At 41.9% G+C, this 21,594-nt stretch overlaps 1 protein-coding gene across 1 annotated transcript in view; it reads left to right on the top strand.

The window, feature by feature from the left end:
- Positions 1-21,594, top strand: part of ADAMTSL1 (ADAMTS like 1) — a 406,966-nt gene that overhangs the window by 237,251 nt on the left and 148,121 nt on the right. The window contains exon 16 of the mRNA XM_027616409.2: positions 6,590-6,800. Coding sequence (XP_027472210.1) covers positions 6,590-6,800 — 211 coding nt within the window. The remainder of the gene's footprint in view (positions 1-6,589; positions 6,801-21,594) is intronic.

The raw sequence follows: 21,594 nt of genomic DNA, 5'->3' as shown, positions 1-21,594 counted from the left end.
CAAGTCATGGACACTAAGTAATGCATGCGGCATTGACATCTGTGTAAGACCATGCATTCTAGGCCACGACTAATTAATCATGTAACTTCCAGTTTCAGCATCTTGTTATTAAAATGAAGAAAATAATAGTACCTACCTCACAGGCTGGGGAGAGGATTGTAAGAGAGAACGCATTTACAGCTAGCACAGTACCTGACTCGTTGTAAGTGCTGTATAAATGTTAGAATTACTATTGTTATTAGCAGTAATGTGTGATGTCAGCTAGACTGCTGTCACATCATGGCTTATGGCTTGTGGCCAGGGGTCTCTGCCCAGGCCAAGGCAAGGGGTTCACCAGATGCAGGCAGAGTTACAGGCTCAGTGTGCAGTAGGCTAAACGTTGAGCAGAACTCCAGCACCATCAGTGAAACAAAGTGGAATTCGGAAACCAAGGCTAAAATTTAAAATCCAATTATAAACACAGGCCTACCCAAGTACATCTGATGTTGGACAGAGGACAGGAAGACTAATCCCAGCCTTGAGGGGTGGGAGGTAACCCTCTGTCTCCTGTCTACCCTTGGTCAGGAGTCAGTTGCTCAGGAGTTGGACAGGGTCCAGCCTGACGCCACAGGGCATCAGCTGTGATCTGTCAGCTCCCAGAGCTTTCCCTGCAAGCAGGTTTTGACAAAAAGGACAGGAATATGGAGAAGAAGGTCAGAGAGGAAAAAAAAGCAATATAGCAAGGGAATGCTGGAGGAACCAGTCTCCATAACATTTTGGCCAAGGGCCTAACCATGAAGCTAAACACCTGAAGCCTCGAAGCTGAAAGAAAACATAGTGATCATGTTTGCCATCCTTATATAGAGTCAGAATCCTTTAGCCAAAACCATCAGGGCAGATGTGTTTTGGAATTCAGAATTTTTTGTACTTTAGAAGTATGTTAGGATTACTGTAACATAAATTATGTATTACCCCTAATAAATTCTAGGAGAAAATGCCATAATCCAACAGTCTAACATTGCTGCAGTAAAATGTGTAAATATTTACACTAAGTGGGATGCAACCTATAAAAACATTATGTCAATTCAGGTCCAGTGCTGTCACCAAATAGTTTGCACCACACTAAAGGAAACTCTGTGGTGTTCAGGGCTTTGGGGACTTTGAAATTGCTGCTGGCGGTTGCTCAGTGATCATAGCTGAAATGGTTGACCAGCCAAGTGTCTAAACCAAAGGTGCACACCCAGTTCACTGGAGTTCTACTCAGTTTGCATTGCCTCGTACTTACCAAGCATCTATGTCCTAGGCACCACTCTAGATATGGAGGTTACAGTGATGTACTGGTTTCCCAGGGGTGCCATAACACAGTACCACAAACAGGGTGACACAGAACAATAGAAATGCATTCTCTCACAGTTCTGGAGGCAGACATGAAGATGTCAGCAGGGCCATGCTCCTTCTGAAACCTATGAGGGCAAATCCTTCCTTGCCTCTTCTAGCTTCTGGTGTCTGCCGGCAATCCTTGACATCCCTTGGCTTGTAGATGCATCACTGCAATCTCTGTCCCTGTCATTACATGACATTCTCCCTGAGTGTTTCTCTCCTTTCTTATGAGAACACCATTCGTACTGGATTAAAAGCCCACCCTACTCTAGTATGATTTCACCTTAAGTGATTATATCTGTAATAACCCCATTCCAAATAAAGTCACATTCTGAGTTATTGGGGGTTAGGACTCCAACATACCTTTCAGGGGGATACACTTGAACCCATAACAAGTGCTAAACCAAAATAAACATTGACCCATGCCTTCATCAAGGTAGCAGTGGAGCAGGGTAGTCAGATTACAGGTTCACTGAGCACAGCAAAGAAAACACTCAACAGAGTAACAGGTAGAAAAAAATTGCAAACCATATTTCTGATAAAGACCTTATCTGCATAACATAGGAGGAACTTCTACAACTCAATAACAACAACAACAAAAAAATCTAATAACCCAATTTAAAAATGGGCTAAAGACTTGCAAGACATTTCTCCAAAAAAGACTACCAATGACCAACTGTATATAGAAAATTCTCCACATCACTAATCATCAGAAAATGCAAATCAGGGGTGTCTGGGTGGCTTAGTTGATTGAGGCATCCGTCTCTTGATTTTGGCTCAGGTCATGATCTTAGGGTCATGAGATTGAGCCCCACATCAGACTCCGTGCTGGGCAAAGCCTGCTTGAGATTTTCTCCCTCTGGCCCTCCCCACCTGCTCTCTCTCTCTTTCTCTCTAAATAAATAAATAAATAAAATTTAAAAAGAAAAAATAATAAAAGAAAATGCAAATCAAAACCACAGTGAGATAATCCCCTCACACTGGTCTGGATGGCTATCACCAATAAAGCAAAAGACCACAGTGTTGGCAAGGATGTGGAGAAACTGGAACCCTTGTGCACTGTTGGTGGGAAGGCAAACTAGTGCAGCCACTGTAGAAAGCAGCATGGAGGTTCCTCAAAAAATTAAAAATAGAACTGCCATATAATCCAGTAATCTCACTTCTGGGCATTTATCTAAAAGAACTGAAGTCAGGATCTCAAAGAGATATGAGCACTCCCATGTTCACTCAGCACTATTCACAATAGCCAGTATGTGGAAATAAGCTAAATGTCCTCCAGCAGATGAATGGATAAAGAAAATGTGGTGTATACATAGAGTAAAATACTATCGAGCCTTAAAAAAGAAGTCTGCAATGTGTGACAATATGGATGAACCTCAGGAACATTATGCTAAGAGAATTAAGCCAGTTACACAAGAACAAATACTGCATGATTCCACTTATATGAGATATCTAAAACAATCAAATTCATAGACTCAAAGAATAGATGGTGGTTGCCAGGGGCTAGAGGGAGGGGGAAATGAGGAGTTACTCATCAATAGGCACAAAGTTCCAGTTAAGCAAGATGAGTAAGTTCTAGAGCTCTTTGTACCTATAGTCAACAATACTATATTGTACACTTAAAATTTTGTTAAGAGGTATCTTATGTTGTGGGCTTACCACAGTAATTTTATTACGTGTTGAAAATTTCCAAAGGGGGAGGTATTAGTGAGACTATATAACAGGCAAATTTTACCAAGTTGAGGACTTCATCCCTGAGGAAGTACCACTGTCAATGAAGACATAAAGATGAGTAAAAGTGAACCAGGCAAAGTAGAGGGAAAAGCACTAATGCCCTCATCCTCTGAGCTCCTGTCCCCTCCCATCACCGGGCTTGTGGGAAAGCCAGGCCCCAGAATCTCAGGGAAGGCCTGTAAGTGCCTCACAGGCTGCAAGCCAGCCAATCCTGCCTCCAGGCTTTCTCCTCCCTCCTGGCCTGTTGCACTCCCTCAAGAAACAGCCAAATACACAGAATGCAGGAAGGTTCTATCAGCAGCCAGCCAGACCCAAGGCTCACAAATGTAGCCCCTCTGCAGAGAAATAGGGGGTGGGGGGGAAGAGGGGAGTCTGCTTTCCCTTTTTTTTTTTTTTTTTGTTTGGCCTAAGTTGATTCAGATACTTTCAATCAGCAAAGTACTTAATACACAGATAGCTTCTGCTGACCTCCTCCCTTGGGAATGCAATGTGGTTTTATCATGGGTAAGCAGATATGTCTATTTTGTGAGTTTGACGAACAGTGTTGAAGTGACCTCATGGCTGCCAAAATGCCTCTGCTTCAAGGTCCCAGTGACTGAATTTCTGCCAGAGGTGGAGGCAGGAATGGGGGCAGTGGAAGTGGAGAGCCTGTGCTATGACAGGTTTCAACCTTGGACAACGTTCACTGTGTAGGCAGCTCCTTTATGAGACACACACGTTGTGGTCACTGGCATTGAGCATGGTTGTTGGATTTTGTTTCACAGCCACAACATTTTAACATTTCACTTAAAAGTGGGGGGGGGAACACCCCTTTTTGAAGCATAACAAACATAGAGAAAAGTGCACAAATCCTACATTGTATGTCTTGATGATTTTTCACAAAGTGGTTCCAGATCAAGATAACATCCCAGAATTCCTCCCCCAGTCCCCCTTTTCTAGTTACTGCCCACCAAGGGTAACCCCCAACCTGATTTCTAACATCATAGATTAGTTTTGAGTTTTGAACTTTATATAAATGGGAGCACAGTATGATTTTTGCTCTTGTAGCTTTCTTTCCTCAATTCTATGTTTGTGAGAGTCATCTGTGTTGCTTGTTGTTATAGTTTATTCTCACTGTTCAGTGTTCTTGTATGACTATATCATAATTTTTTATCCACTCAACTATTGATGGACATTGGATTGTTCCCCATCTGGGCTATTATCAGTAGTGCTGCTTTTAATATTCTTATATATGTCTTTTGATGAACATATGCATGTTTTGAGTGGGGGTTATGCTGTATTAGTTGTCTATTATTGCACAACAAATTTCCCCAAATCCTAGTAGCTTACAACAGAAATAAATGTTTTTTACCTCTCACCATTTAATGAGTGAGGAATCTGGGAACGCCTTGGAAAGGCAATTCTGCCTCAAGGTCTCTCGTGAGGGTGCAATTATCTGAAGGCTAGACTGGGTCCAGCGGATCGGCTTGCAAGGTAGCTCAGTCACATGACTGGCGAGTTGGTGCCAACACTTGGTGAACAGCTTCAGTTCCTTTGCATGTGGACTTTCCTGAAGACTGAGTGAGTGTGCTCATGACATGACAGCTGGCTTCCCCCAGAGTGAGCAAAGAGCCAAATGGAAATATATCCTTTTTATGATTTAGCCTTAGAGGTCACATACCCTCACTTCTGCCTCATCCTATTCATTACAAGTGAGCCACTAAGTTCAGCCCAGACTCAAGGCTTCATCTTTAGAAGGAAGAGGTGGCAAAGAATGTGTGGATATATTTTAAAACACAACATTTTAAAAGCTAGGAATTTACCCAAACTAGGGATCTAAAAATAAGTTTATAGAAATTCGCACAAAGATCGATCTAAAAGAAATATATATTCAATTCAGCCTCTCCCTCTCCTCTTCTATTGACTTAAAATTTTGTGAATGTTTATAGGACACTTTTCCTGGAGACAGCGTGGTACAATAGAATAGACTAAGGCTTTGGAGCCAAACACACCCAAGTCTGAATCCTGAATTCACAACTTACAAATTATGGGTTTGGGGCAAGTCAACCTCTTAGATTTTCAGATTTCCTCAATTATAAAATGAGGGAAATCAGTAGAGTCTATCTCATGTTGTTCTGGAGGTAATTAAATGGGTGTAAAGCACCCACTCTGCTGGTAGGTCCCTTCCATTTGCTCATTTATCAAGAAATTATTAACCATGTACATTAACCATCTAGAAGCAGGCACACATCCTTTGAACATGGACCAAATTGGGATACCCAGAAATAAAGACATTTTGAAGGATGGGCAAGGAAATAACAAAACGTATTCCAAATTCAGAGTAAGAGCTTGAGTAAAGACAGAGCTGGAGAACCAGGGGGCGTGAGTTGAGAATAATGAAATTGTCTGCTACACATATGACTTAAACACAGGATAGATGAAAGGAGGCAGTGGCAATAGGGGTTAGTAAGGTAGTTACATATCAGAGTAACAGAAAGAAAACGAGAGTATGTACTCTGTTTTGCAGTCTGATAAAAAATGTGAAGGCCAAAGATTTTTAAGCCAATTTTCAAGGCTAGCTACAAAAGCTAGGAGGGCCTAGCTACTGAAGGATCTACTTGCCATGCTTTCCTTGGCTAACTTCTGTTTGTAGAATTTCTGTGCCTCATATTGTAAATAGAACTTTCCAAAACTGATGATTAAAGAACACTTCTTACTCCAAGCCCAGGCAACTGAGCTTTTTCCTTATCGTTCCCATTCTGATGGCTGCATCAACAGGGAAATGGAGTGGGATTGTTTTTATAGGCCCTCAGCTCACTATAAATGTACTTCTCAAGACTTGGCCATTTGGAATGGCCAATTATGTACTCAACTCCTCTGTGTGTATTTGACTTCTACTTCCAGATAATGAGCCATTCTCTCCACTTATTTCCCCTCAAGAAGACTGATCTATTTAGCAACCTTTACTTTTGTTACATTCTCCAGTCCCAGGCAGTGATGATATTTATACATAAGACAGAGACATTTCTATGCTATGTTGGAAGTTTGAAGGAAGTTGGAGCCAATTACCTTTCACTTTGAAGCCAAAGAAAAACAAGCACAGATTCTTCAGTCTTGCTAAGAATGGGGACTAGACAGATTAGCAGAAAGGCTGTTCAATACCTAGTGCCCAAAGCCTTTCTGCACTCAAACCTGTGTTATATCTAGCATACCGGTAGCCTTATTTTGATGAAGTTTGTATATTTCATCCAAATAGACATGGTTGCAACCATTCTTGGTGATTTTGTGGGTAAAAATGGACATTCCATTTTATCACCCTCTTTGTTTATTCAAAATGAATTCTAGAGCATGTAGGAGAGGATGCGTTCTAGACTTGGGGTAGAATTCCTAGCCAGTCTTGTGCTGGAAATTCCCACATTCCCAGGTATGTGTTTTTACTCTCTTGGCAACACTTGATGCCATGATGTTCTCTGCACAGGTACTAAGGATGTCCTCGGCCTCTCTGATTTCTTCCCAGGTGGGAAATTGGCAAGTGGAGTCCCTGCAGTCTCACCTGTGGGGTTGGCCTGCAGACCAGAGATGTCTTCTGCTCCCACCTCCTTTCCAGAGAGATGAATGAAACCGTAATCCTGGCCGATGAACTGTGCCGTCAGCCCAAGCCCAGCACGGTGCAAGCTTGTAACCGCTTCAACTGCCCCCCTGCCTGGTACCCTGCACAGTGGCAACCGGTGAGTTCTGAAGTTACTCGATACTAGAGTATGTGTACACAACTCTGATTCAGGGCAAGGGACGCTCTCTTCAAGGAGTTTTGTCCCGTGAAAGGAACGTCCAAGGTCTGTTTCTCCCTCCCTTCTTAGTACTCTCTCAACCTTATTCAAATCCAGATATTTTCATTATAAATACTGTGCTCTGTCTATGGTTCCACACCAGTGTCTTCCCAAAGCAATTCAAGACCCATCTGTTAAACGAAGTATATTCACAACAAAGTTTTTACCAAACTAAGAAAACATTTTTTAAAAATAAGGACAATGTGGTTGGTTTTCCACAAAGCTAAATTTGCTCTGAATTTGTGCCCTTTCTAAAAGTTTTTTGCTGTTTTAAAATCCTAAGGGGCCAAGGTGATAGGCAATGACTTTTCTTTTTTTTCTTTTAAATATAATTACTTACTAAAATAACAGATTAGAAGTCAAATCAATTCCAGCATTTTAAAAATTTTCCTGGTCCTGTGAATTCCAAAATCTAGGAACTATTGTTTTAAAGCAGGGGTTGACAAACTGCAGCCCAAAGCCAGATCCCTCTCACAAGCAGTTATTATAAATGAAATTTTATTTGAACACAGCCATGCCCATTCTTTTATGTATTGTCCATGGCTGCTTTTGCCCTGGAGGGGCAGAACTACATGGTTATGACATAAACCATTTAGCCTACAATACCTAAGATATTTACTCTGTCCTTTTACAGAGAAACTTCACTGACCCCCCTCAAGAGCATACATAGTAATAATACAAACACAACTATTTTATCATAATATTCTATCTAAAATTAATATGTATTTATCAAACTTCAGTTAAGTAATTTTTTCCATGCCTTCAAAAAACAGAGAAATTTTAGATTATTTGGATAGAACCTTATTTTTCATTTCTTCTCCATGAGGCTATCAGAGGTACCTATAAAGTGACAACAATGGTCACAAAAAGTAAGCCTGAAAGGTGAGAGGGACATGCACCCCAGTTTATCCCAGTTTTACTAAAACAGTTTTTCACTCTCAAAATTACCCCAGTTGGGGCACCTGGGTAGCTCAGTCATTTAGGTGTCCAACTCTTGGTTTCAGCTCAGGTCATGATCTCATGGGTCATGGGATTGAGCCCCCTGTCAAGCCCCACGTCAGGCTCCACACTCATTGGAGAGTTTGCTTAAATATTCTCTCCCTCTGCCCCTGCCCCCACTCACCCTTGCTCTCTCTTTCTCTAAAAATAAATAAATCTTAAAAAAATTTTCAGTGTCCCAACTAAAATGATAAATTATATGGTTATCCAATTGAGCGGGCATAGCAGCTTACACACCCTTGCCTTAGTGCCGGGGGGGGGGGGGGGGGGGGGGGGCTGCCATTTCTAGACTGCCATGCACCAAAGGATGCTTTTCCACTATCACTTGGCAGAGCCCCTTCCTTCTCTCTGCTCATCTTGGGACTAGGATTTAGTAAAGCACTCAATGAATCAAAGAGTAATCAGTGAGCAAAACTCTAAAATATAAAGCATCTGGAAAAAGATATTGACTATTTCCTTTTAGAGCTTAAATATATATGTGGCTAAGCTCATAAATACCATGCTCCTATGTGATGGTTTGTGGAAGTCAAGAGGATATTATATATTTTGAATGCCTATGTACCAGCATTCTGTTAAAAAAAAAAAAAGAAATATTATTACACACCTAACTGAAGTTAATCCTCACAACAATCAGTGAAAAGTCAGTTGTATTATCTTCATTTTAGGTTTAAGAGACCTGAGGCTCATACAGGTAGCAAATTTAGGGTTGGCCATCAACCCAGTTTTATGTGATCCTTTCCCCTATACCTCATTGTTGCAGACTACTATGGCCAAAAGAGCCATCAGGGATTATATATGAGTCCCCTTGTTTTACACATGATGTAACTATCGCCTAGATATGGCCTTGCCAAGATCATAAAGCCTGGTTGAGACCCCAGGTCTCCTGGTTCTAGTATATTTATACTGTTAGCTTTAACTAAAATGAATCCATGACCTCAAACTGCACCACTAACTAATGCCAACCCTAAGACAAGACCGGGAATCAACCCAAATCAACCTCCATTGCTGTATTAAGTCATCAGATTATTAATGCATGACTCTATTAGGTACATAGTAAGTTCTGGATAAAATGTTTATTGAATGACAAAATGAATGACTAGATCAAGAATACTGCCCCACATGCCCTGAAAATTCTGACTTTATATATTATATAATGTCTTATGGTTATGGGTTCTCATATTGACCTAGCAGTGAAACTCAATGAAACACCAACCTTTTTTTTTTAAGATTTCTTTCATTCATTCATTCATTTGAGAGAGAGAGAGAGAGAGCATGCGAGAGCGGGGAGGGGGCAGAGGAGGAGGGACAGCGAGAGAGAATCTGAAGCAGACTCTCTGCTGAGCACAGAGACAGTTGCAGGGCTCGATCTCACAATCTCAAGATCATGACCTGAGCTGAAACCAAGAGTGGGATGCTCAACCAACTGAGCCACCCAGGGCGCCCCGCCCCCAGCCTCTTTTTAATAGCCACTTATGTTGCTGAATAATGGCAGTGACCTATGACTTTTTTTCCTCACTTTTTAGAGCACATCCATATACATGACCTTTTTTGGTCTTTTGCCACCACACCACCACCACCACCCCCACCCCCATGCCCATTGTCCCCATTTAATACAGATTTCCAGAAAGTCAGTTATTCTTCCATTTTCCATCTCCTAGGCATGTTAAGACACAAATTTATTTTGAAAACTTTTTCTCCTTCCTTCCATTAAGGAGAGGCCTTTGAGATTGAGTCAGATTTAAGTTCATTTTTCAGATCAGGAAACTAATAGTAAACAGCCCTTTGAAGTTCATCCAATGAGCTACTAACTACACCTTATTAAGATCTTTTTTTTTAAAGTGTCTTCTTTATATGTAATACATAGTAATTGTGAAATGTATTCAAACATAACAAAAAATAAAGAACATAGAAAGTGATTCTATCCTCTAGAGAAAACCCATTAGGCATGTGGTGTGTAGGGTCTGTTTTAAGAATCCTTGGTCATTTTTAAGAATCTCTCTAAACCTAGAGGAAACAACAGACTATTCTTCTTACATGATTTCCTATAATACATTTTTAGTTAAGCTTTGTTCGATAAAATCAGCTAATATCAAACACTTGTTAAAGGAAAGGAAGTCATTGTTTATGCCATATGGTGAAATAAATCAGGAGTAACTTGGGGGGCTCCAAGCTAATTGGCTCTTGTCTTAGGACCCCCCTTAGTAAAAGACACCAGCTATTGACTGTCCATTTGCCCGATTAGCCCCCTGGTTCCTTGGTAGTCCTTCTTAGAAGAAGGGAACCTGCTGTGCACTCATATGCTCTTTTCTATCTGGATCTACTAGAGGATAGTGCTGAGGTCTCTAATCCTTCAACACCCACCTTAAGTCTTTCTTCAGATGAAAGAAAAGCAGATGCGGTGGCAAATGCTTCATTCAAAGACGACATAGTAACGTGATGAACTTTGGCTTTTGAGGGGACTGACTCCTTCTCCTTGCCCTTTGAACACTGGGCTACCACTGACTTCATGGTTACACGTTTTTCCTGGAAGAAAAAAAAGCATAACCACATGAATTGTCATTTGCCGGGTAGAAATGCAACCTCCCTTGTCTTTTATAGAGCATTTGCCTGACAACTGGCAAGTAGCCAACAGTTACCCATTCTGCAGGTCTGGAGAGGACTAGCATGCAGTCCAGGTACATATGTTAAAATTTTATTTTAGAAACCAGTAAAAATGAAACAAAAATCAAATTCTAGCTTTGGCTTAGGGGGCCTTCTTTATTTCAGTTCAACAACTTAATACTGCATCCCTTGGTTTTTATCTCTGGTCTTGTGTGAATGACTCATTTATCTTTATCAGTGTAGCTTAAATACCTTGTTGGTTTGTGTTTAGTTGGCTTTTGAAACACATATTTAGTGCATAGGTATCCTGAATCTTCTCTAATTTATTAAACATGATCATCATCATCATCTTTGGTGCTGGCTTGTGTTACTTTATATACACCTCACTAGGGATCATATCCCACTGGTGTGGTACAGTACCATGACTGAGAACCACTGTGATATATGTCATAAGTCCATCGAAGACACTTTGATCATGATGGTATTCTGCTAGGAAATTTTTCAGGGACATTCCATTGCCATATAGTAAAGCCAGATGGCTTAGTCAGGCCTTCATCCCTCTGCCCATCAGCTCTTACCCATCTCCCGCCATGCTTCTCCCACCCCTGCATGTACATTCCTGCCTGCCCATGCTTGTCCCTGCCCACAGGCAGTTCCCCTCCCCCTGCTTGTCCAATTGGGCGGGAGTCCCATCTCCTCTACCAGGACTCCTCCACTATCCTCCTGCACTGAAGCCACATGATGTTCATGGTCAGTGCTGCTCATTGACCAGTCACATACTACCTTACCTGGATGGGCACGTTCCTGTAACTTCTGAGTTAAACCATAAGGTCAATGAGACAGAGACCAAGTCTCAGTGAGACACCATAACCCTCAGAGCAGGTATGTAAAGCATAGGGCTTAGTGCTGGAAAGTTGCATGGCAAATCTGCCAGTCTATTTGTTGAGCACTTGCCCCATTTCAGGACCTTCTTTTTAATAAGAGCAGCACTTACTGTGTTTCAAGCACAGTTCTAGGCACTTTACAGATTTAACTCATTCAATCCTCACTATCCTATATGACCATTACTACTGTCCTCCCCATTCCACGGATGAGGGACGTAGAGCACTGTGAAGTTAGCATGAATTCCAACTTCATGTAGCAGAACTCTTTCTACTGTTCTCACATTTTCTCTTCTAATCCCCACAGCAACCCTGCAAGGAAAGGAGGCTCAGAGAGGTTGTCCTTGTCCCGGCTCACATAGCCAATCAAAGCAAAGGGGGCTTGGAGGCTTCAAAACCCATTCTCTTTTCCACTCTGCAATTCGGCTTTCCCAAGACCTCTTTACCATTTACTCCAAAGTATGAAATTGTGAGGAAATCTGACACCAGCCCGAAAGTCAGCAGTTTACATAAAAGTCACTATTTGTTGCCTTATCCAGGGCAGTTAATCTCTGCATGTTTCCTGTTGCTGCTATAACAAATTACCACACATTTGGTGGCTTACAACAATGTGAATTTACTATCTTATAGCTCTGGAGGTCAGAAGTCTGAAATCAGTTTTACTTGGCTAAAATCAAGGGGTTGGCAGGCCCACGTTCCTTCGGGAGGCTCTAGGGGAGAATCCATTACCTTCCAGCTGCTAGAGGCTGCTTGCTTCCTTGGCTCATGGCCCCTTCTTCCAACTCCAAAGCGCTTCACTCCAACCTCTGATTCTGTCCTTTCTCTCTGACTCTGCCCTCCTTCTTCCTCCTTCTGTCATTATGATGACACTGAGCCCACCTGGATAATCCAGGCAATCTCCCCATCTCAAGATGCTTAATCACATCTGCTAAGTCGCTTTTACCATGTAAAATAACATTTTCACAGGTTCCAGAGATTAGGACACAGATATCACTGCTCAGCCTACTATAGTCTGTACTTAGATTATGGGCTGACTAAGCATTAATCTCTATTGGCGCGAGATCCTTGAGATTAAAATCTGCCTTCTACTATCACTCTGCTCACCACTCTCTGTGAGCTTCGTATGCAGTCAACCTTTATTAATTTTTATTCTAAAAAATAAATTGAAAAGAGAAATGAGAGGAAAAGAGATAGATGCTCAAAGGGTTAACTGAAATGAATTAGGGAGGCCACTCTGAAGCGCCATTTATATTTCTCTGTATTACACATGTTTTATGATTAGGATTGTGTCCACCCAACTGTACACACATATTGCACACATCTGTGCAGAGACTGAAACAATCACCATGGCCCCTGTTTTCTCCCTTGCTTAAAACTGTGATTATGTGGCCATTTCTGTATAAAAAATTTTTTTAAATCAGGGTTACAATACAAAATGTCTATAGTGTAGCTGTATAAAAAGGTATATGCAAGAAGAGTCCCTGCCAGTGATAGGAAGAAAAAAGAGGAATTTTAATGACAACTACAAATGCATGAGAATTCATTTTTTTCATTTTTTAGATTAAAACACACAGAAAAGAATGATTTGGTCCGGATTTGAGAGCTGAAGACTGGCAGAAAGAATCAATTGAGTCATCAGTTTTGTTATAGTCCAGTGACTAAAATATAAATCCTCATAATTTAGAAACCATGCTTATTTAACATGTTGTATCCAGGGAGGAAAAAAAAAAAAAGCCTGTTAGGATGTTTTTATCTCATTTTTAGTAGTTGTTTTTTAAGAAAATGGACATTTGATCCTTTAGAACTAACAATCAATGTAAGCAAAACAGAGATTAGAAGTAAAATTTCACATGCGCAGTGTTTTCACTTTTATTTATTTATCAGTAGAACGTTCTTTGTAATAATTGCCCTGGATTTTAGTGGGTGTGCAGTCCCATGCTTCATATGGTAACAGGAATATTAAACCCAGAAGATACACTGTATTTCCAGGCAATGCTAATCCACAAAATGGTTGGGGTAGAAATTTTGTCCTCATTTAATCATTTTGAGCAAGATTCCAGTCCTCATTTTCTTTATTTCTCTGAGCCCTAATTCACTGTGGCTCAGTTTGACCTCTGTTGTAGACCAGCCACCGTCTCTCGAATTATCTTTTGATCCTCCTAGTCTTGCATATCACCAAGTCACCTTGAATTCCAAAGGCCTAACACCAAGCTCAAAAACACAGCTACCCACCACCTTTGCCAGCAGACCCAGTCTTCCCTCCTGGGTCACACCACCTTCTAGCGTATTCTCTAGCCCATTGCCTTGGTTCCAGTCCTCACAATGAGCTAAACCATTACAAACAGCCTTTTACTTGGTTTCCCTGCGTTGTCATATTTCTCATCCATTGTGCCCCAGCTTGGGATCACTGGTTATTTACTACATGCCTCTGTTGAGCCTTTAAAATATTAACGTGTGCTGAGGGCCCCCAAATAGATGGTATGGAGTGTTATTTAGACTCACTGGACCAGGAAACCTTTTCTCCATGGTATACCTATTAATATCTCACAGGGTAGTAGAACCCATCAGCCTTCGTTGCCTGAATCATTTTCTGCAAACTGGATCATGTTACCCCCTACTTTAAAAATCCTTAATGACACCATATGGTCTTGAGATTTTGTCCAGATATGCCCAAGGACCTTCAGTTTGCCCCTCACCCTGCTTCTTAATCTCATTTTCAGAATGCAACTTCCCCATGAACTCTGTGCTCTACCTTCTCAGGTCTCCTCGGAGATGCCATGTTCCTTCACACCCTGTGCACACATATTATGACTCTGCCGGCACTCCTCATCTCCCTGGCCAACCCTCCTCCGTAGAGTCTTCCCTGATTTTCCATAAAGACTTAGTTGCCTTTCCTCTGTATTCCTTTTTTTGTAAAGCTGATCACGTTTGATAATAATTTTAACCCCTCACTGGACTGCAATTACCTGAGGATTAGTAACCAGTTTTTAGTCATCTTAAACTCCCAGCACCTCATAGGGTGCCTGACACTCAGCAAGTACTCAGTAAGTCTTTGATGAAAGAATGAATGCGTGAATGAAGAAAGGAATGTAATGAGTTAGAAACTGCAAGCAGAGCATCTTATGTTGAAACTAGAAAGTTGACCTTGGAAAGTACATAAACGTCACTTTGTATTGGGCTCAATAATGTGACTTGAGGGACGAAAGATATGCACTCAGCCCTCAGTAAATGAAGCTACCAAGATGAAACCAAAGGTGTCGATACAGGCAGAATTTATTAGTATGCTGATCATGGGAAAATCTTTAAAAATACAAGACACTTAGGCCACCGTATTTTGTATAGAAACATAATTTTTAGGGGCACCTGGGTGGCTCATTTGGTTAAGCATCCAACTCATGGTTCGGCTCAGGTCATGATCTCAGGGTCATGAGATCAAGCCCCCGAGTGGGGCCCCACACTCAGCACGGAATCTGCTTGGGATTCCCTCTCCCTTTGCCCCTCTCCCCTCAAGATAAATGAATCATAAAAAAAGAAACATAACTTTTAGGTGCTCCCCTTATTGTATATGTTTTACTTTCTTATAAAACTAATGAATCTATGACCTTATATCATGAAACATGTATGGCAGTGAAGATAAGCAACATAAATAATATTTTTGTGATTTATTCTATTTATGGAACATATTTAAAAATAATACCCCTTACTAGAGATCTGCCTCTTCATACCACAATATCATTTTAAATGGTTCATAAAGGCAAACGTTTTTCATTTAGTTTTATTAAATTTCTCTTGCTGTTCTCTTAAAATTTTCTTCTTTGCATGCTGCTTCTCACTTCAGAACTATCAGCCTCATCAGGTAATCTCAACATGTTCACAAAGTGGTCACAGACTTTGGAAGCTTTATTAATTTGAAAGTTTATCTATGGTTTTTAAAAATTTCTGAAAACACCGTTTCAGCAATGTAAACACACCAAGGAAACTTTTTGAGCAAAGCTGAGACAAGTGTTTAAGAGCCAACTCCCTGACAGTATTAGCTTAGCTAGAGGGTTGTCTACCATGCCTGGAGGGTCACAGCACCCAACAGAGCACATGCAGTGTCTGGCTAAAACCCATTGCTGACTTCCGTAGAAGCCGCTTCTGGTTAATGGTAAAACAGCTCGATAAAAGGCGGACGTTCAGCCCATCAGCTGGTTGTTTGTGTCACGTCTTTTAAACATCTGGGTTTGGGGATCTTTTGTTCATCCAATCATCAATTCAACAAACATTTATGAAGTGCATGCTCTTTGCCAGATGCTACACTAGACACTGGGAAATAGAAAGAGGAGTGCATTCCCTTTCGTCAAAAGATGCATAATCCTGTGTGCATGCAGGGCGGCGGGGGGTGGGGGGGTGTTGGTTTGCAGGCACATAAACAACTAGCTCTTATAGGAAACACGCAGTACCCTTCCAGGTTAAGGCAGGGTGGGTGGTGACTCATTCTTTGAGCCTTTGAATGGGGCCTTCAAAGTCATCTTAAAGGTTTCTGGATAGGCAAAGAGGCGAAGGGCACTGCTCACAGAGTGAACAAGATGATCAAAGTTCTGAGCAGAGAAGGCATCTGTGTGCCTAGAGAAGGGCACATTGTCCCCATGGCAAGCCAGCAAGGAACAGTGGCTTGGCAGCTCAGCATGGGTTCCAGTGTGAGCACTCTCCGGGGCATTCTCACGAGTCTGAACCTTACCCCCTGGGTGCTAAGAATTTCCCACAAGTTTTCTCTGTAGATCAAATTCCCAAACAATAAGCTAATTTTCTTTACATTCTGTTGTAGCTGCTTTGTCACCATAAGGTCACAGACTTGCGCACGGCACTGAGGGGAATCCCCTGAGGGTCTGTCCCTTAAATCAGGTTCTATCTGCCAAGGGATAACCTGACCAGGTTATGTTTCATGAATGGTCACCCTCTATAGCACAATTTTATTACATTGCCACCCTTTAAAAAAACCGATGATTTTCTTCATCTGTTTCCTCAGTTTGAAAGAGAGAGGATTAATTTGCATTTTTATTAATTAATGTTAATTTATTTATATAATTAAAATTTTTATTAATAAAAATTAATCTGCATTTTTCCTTATTGCCACATTCACTAAGAAGTGCTACCTGGGCAGCGTAGATTAGAGAGCTCTTCTTATGCATCTCCTTGTTTGTTTGGGGAGCATTTACTCAAATTGAATGGAAGCCCATGTGCCTTCTTAGATATTTAGAAAAAGAAAACTTTGGCCATCAAGCATTGAAGAGATCTGTAGTCCTACAAATCCAACATCACTAGTGAAGTGCCTAAAACGTCAGTCACCGGGTAACAGAAACTTTAAGAGCATGTTCTTTATGCCTCACAGACTCAACAGGATCCATGGGGAATTTGATTGTGAGTTATAATCAAAGGATTAGAAAAAAAGTGGTTTGATGTAATTTTGAGGTTTAGGGGGATAATGATTTTATGAATCAGCTAGTATTTCCCTCAAAGAAAAATACACTGCACTTCCACTACAGTGTAGATGTACTATACACCATACCTAAATGTCATATTCCTCCAGCATCAATTATAAAATGAGCTACTGTTTATTTAGCTCATACCCTGATCACGTTTTCACTAGGGAAAAAAAATCATTAATTTTAAAAGAAAAAAATTAGAGAAGGTGTGGAAGAAAACTAGAGATGGAGACATCCAATCCTAAGGTCTCTCATTTGAGATGTAACACTATCACACTGGGGGAAAGTTTTGAATGCAATTCTCAAACACTAATATGAGCAATGAAAGAACCAAAATCCCTTTCTTCATAGAGTTAACAGGATAATGGATGATAATTTCCAAAGGGATGAGAGCTATTTAAAAGAGCTATTTAAAGATAAAAAATAATAAATAAACAAAAGGAGGGTAATAGAATAGAGACTACTTTGGCTACCCTAGCCTAGGAGTTTAAGGATGGGTTCTCCAAGCGGTAAGAATGGAATTAAACCTGAGTAATTAGAAACACTCAGCCATGAGAAGATGTACGAGGAGAGTGGGCCAGGTGGAGAGAAGAGCAAGTGCAAAGATCCTGTGGGAGAAACAAGCTGGGCATGTGGGAGAAACAACACACACACACACACACACACACACACACACACACACACACACACACACACACACAACCAATGTGGCTGAAATAAGCAGGGCAAGGGGAGAATTGTATAAGATTACAGAGGTGTATCAGGTTCCGCTTGTTCACTGCTAGAACCAAGAACCTAGAACCATGCTTGGTATTGAATAAATTTGTCGAATGAATGAATGAAGTTAAAATTTGAGTCAGACAGTCTCAAAAGTTCCTTCAGGGCAGGGACCAGAACATGGAGGGCTTTGCACGCCAGGGTTCTGGGAGTTTGGATTTTATTCTAATCACCAGGGAAAGTCACTGAAGGCTGTTAAGCATGGGAATTATATGATCCAATGTATGCTTTGAAAACATCATTCTTGCTACTGTGTGGAGAATATACTATAGATATGCTGAATATCTTCCATTGCTCTTGTAGATTTGCTCTACCTTCTCCACCTGTGTCTCAGGAGGCTGACCTATATAGACTCTACCCTCTGGCTTCTAGCTGTGTTCAGCCAGTTGAATTTTCAGCAGGCTATCAGGAGAGAGGCTGTCTTCAAATTGAGTACCCCATCTATATCCTGCTAGGACCGAACTAAGAAAACTAGAGACTGGTTAGGAAGCTCTGTAGTAGTCTGAGCAAGAGATGTTGATATCCTAATTTCTTATTTGTTGCAGAGGTAAAGCTTATTTATTTTGGAGGGACATCTGAAAGTATTTGCTCATGGATTGAGTGTCAGGGAAGAGGTGGTGGGAAAAAGGAAACTCTCAAGACATTTCCTATGTTTCTGGCTTGGATATGGCACCATCAAATAGATGGGGAAGACTAAGAGGAGAGCAGATTTGGGGCAAGGATAGAAAGGCAAGATCAAAAGTTCCATTTTGGACATATTTAGGTCAAGATGCCTGTTTGCGTTTAAGTGGTCGTGTTGAATAAGCAGAGGGGAGAGGTCAGAGCTTAAGATTGAAAATTTTGACTCACCGGCATAAGCGTTGTTTTTTCCAGACAGTTACAATTTGAACAAAATCACATTAAGTTCATGGAAAATTTTTAATAATTCATAGAATGAAAAGAATTGTGGAGAACACAGTCCCCAAGTTTGGCAAATTTTAGGAATCAGCAATCCACATGGTTAGTTGTGTAATTTATAAAGGAGTCCCAAAGAAGGGCTGAATGGTAAAGGTTAAAACTGATCTGATGATAGAATAACTGGGTGGTTGGAAGGGAGGATGCAACAAAAATAAGGGAAGGCTGAACCTAAGAAGTCATACAAAAGACTATAAAACCAAATTTAAAACCTTAGCTGTCTGTATAACAAGAAGGCATATTTAAAGTAAATGGAACTCTTCGCCACTAATTTAAATCTCCCCCAACCACCAACTTCAATTCCACAAATATTTATTGAGGATTTACATTCGCAAAAGGCACTGTGCTAGGCAGTATGGGTACAAAATGCATTGCAGAAGTAAAATCCTTTGAGACTTTATTGAACTGCTACTAAACGAGAACCTTAATTTTATAAGGTTTGCTTCTGCAATCAATGAAAAGGCCAGGGAGCCATTGAAATGAGCCAGAGAAGCCAAAGGCCTGGCGCACTCACAGCTTGAATCATTAGCTCTGAGGCTCTAGATTTTTCCTCAATTAAGGCTCAACAACATGCTAGACAAGCCCTTGGAAGGAACTGTTTAGATCTGTAATGGGTAACAACTGGCCGCAGACTACCTCCTACGGTCTACCTCCACACTCAGCTTGGTGGCACAGCCTAGAAGCCGGGTTCAAATGTAGCCTTTTGGCTCTGAGATCAAAGGGTCTAGGGAGAACACATTTCCAGGGCCACCCCAGTGTAGATGAACTTTTGAGAACGCTGGTCCCCAACCTGGATCATCAACCCGCTCCTGCCCATCAGGGATAGTCAGGGAGTGGAGGCAGAGGATTTAATTGCAAAGCACCGCCCCTCCAGCCTGGGGGTGGGGAGGGGAGGGTGAGACCAGGCTCTGGCTGGCTTGGTGCTTAGGAGGCCTGGGACCCTCAGCAGAAAGCAGCCCCAGAATACCCTCCCGTGGCAAATGGAGAGCAGCTCCTACAGCCACAGGGAAAAGCAGCTGAGCTTGGGCTCGTTCTCCAGCTGGGTCGGCCACTGCCAGCCCGGAGCAGGTGCTCAGTAGGAGCTGGGTGAATGTTGCACAGAATGGAAGTAAACCAGTTCCAAACCCTGTGTGGCCTTCATTGAGTCACTTCTCCTCTCCAGCCTCAGCTTCTTTATCTGTAAAGTGGGGATAAGATCTACCTCATTGGATGGTTTCGCCTTTACCATTAGCCTTCTTTTCATTCAGTGATTAGGTAGTTGAACCTAGCCATAAGACATTTTTTTTTTCCTTTGGGATTCAGTAAGGTTATTTTCAAACCAAACTTTTAAAATTTTCAGTCCAAATAAAGGTTGCTCGCCACTGGTTTGGTCAGAAGGCTCTAGGGTTAAAAGCCCTAACTAGACAAAGTTCATAGCTTTTTTAACTTCATTATCCAGTAGTTCTGTGACCTCCAGCCACTCACAACTACAAACAAAGGGTAGGTTTGCATGGGCAGGATCCGAAGAATCACTGGTTCTAACAAAGGCTTCCCTGGGTTGTACGTGCCCCTCCATGTTTATTTTATTCCCATTGGAAATGGTGGAGGGGTAGAGAGATGGGTCATTTGGAGAGATGGTTCTCAATCCTGGTTGCACAGAATTACTTGGGAGATTTGTTATTATTTTTTAATTTAAAAATCTGACGCCTGGGACCCACCTTCCAGAGTTTCTTTTTTTTTTTTTTTAAGATTTTATTTATCCATTTGAGAGAGAGATTGAGGGCACGAGAAGGGAGAAGGAGCAGAGGCAGAGGGAGAAGCAGGCTCCCCACTGAGCAAGGAGCCCAATGCAGACTCGATCCCAGGACCCCAAGATCATGACCTGAGCCGAAGGCAGACGTTTAACTGACTGAGCCACCCAGGCGACCCCCTCCCAGAGTTTCTGATTTAATGGATCTGAGATGGGATCCATCTAGGCTTCAGTACTTTTGAAAAGCTCCCAAATGATTTTAAAGTGCATCCAGGGTTGGGACCACTAAGAGAGTGTCGGGCCACAGCAGCATTCTGACTATAATCAGTGTATCACCATCCTAACCTTGACCGTGAGCACAAATCCCCCTTGCAGTTCCAAGTACAGCCCACTAAGCACAGACCTCCCCCCGGCCCCCAAACACACATACACAAGTTCTGAGAGGCTGCTACTGCAGCAGGTGCCGCTCCTTCAGCAAAAACTCAGGTTTGTACACCCAGGCTTAACCTCCAGTGAGCCCAAGGGCAGCAGGTGGAAGCGAAAGGACTATTCTGGAAGAAAGCAGAGCACTCCCTAGAATGTTGCCAGTAAAGTATTCCCAGCACAGAGTAGTCATCTGTTGCTGATCTAAAAATGACGGAAGGTTAGATCCGACTAAAGATGACAGAAAACCCAAAGCCACAATGGCTTAAATAAGAGAAAAAAGTATTTCTCGCTTATATAAGCCCAGACCGTCCAGGGTCCGTGTGATGGCTTCACAGTCAGGAAGATAGGCTGCTTCCTTCTCTTTGCCTATCACTGTCCAAGACGGCGGGGGCGGGGGGGGGGGGTGTGCGGGGAATGGGCTGTTAAATTTTAGGCCTCGTGTTCACATTCCAGCCAGCAAGGAGAAAGGGAAGGGGAGAATGTCACCCTCGTTTTAGGGTCATCTCCCTGAAATTACACACCACCCTGCCATGTATATCTCATTGGCCAGCACTGAGTCACAGGGCCAGGTGCACCTTCAGGAAAGATCGACAAATATAGTCTGTATGCTGGGAAGTCGTGTGCCCAACTAGAAATTGAGGGTTCCTTTGCTATTGCAAGGGAGGGGGCTATGGGACAACAGCCAACAGTCTGGGCCTGAGAGCATCCCCCCCTTCCCCCTCGTGCGACGGGGCTGTAACTATTAAGTTACATGTCAACAATGTGCTTGACTGGGTTCCCACTGAAAACCACGGACATAAGACTATTTTCCTATATCCCAAATTCCAATGGCTCTAGTTCCCTCCCACTGCCCTGAGAAATCA

Source organism: Zalophus californianus, chromosome 13 (genome assembly GCF_009762305.2).
Source record: "Zalophus californianus isolate mZalCal1 chromosome 13, mZalCal1.pri.v2, whole genome shotgun sequence".
Classification (NCBI taxonomy): Eukaryota; Metazoa; Chordata; class Mammalia; order Carnivora; family Otariidae; genus Zalophus; species Zalophus californianus.
Note: the sequence above shows the minus strand (reverse complement) of the source record. Positions and strands in the feature narration are given on the sequence as shown.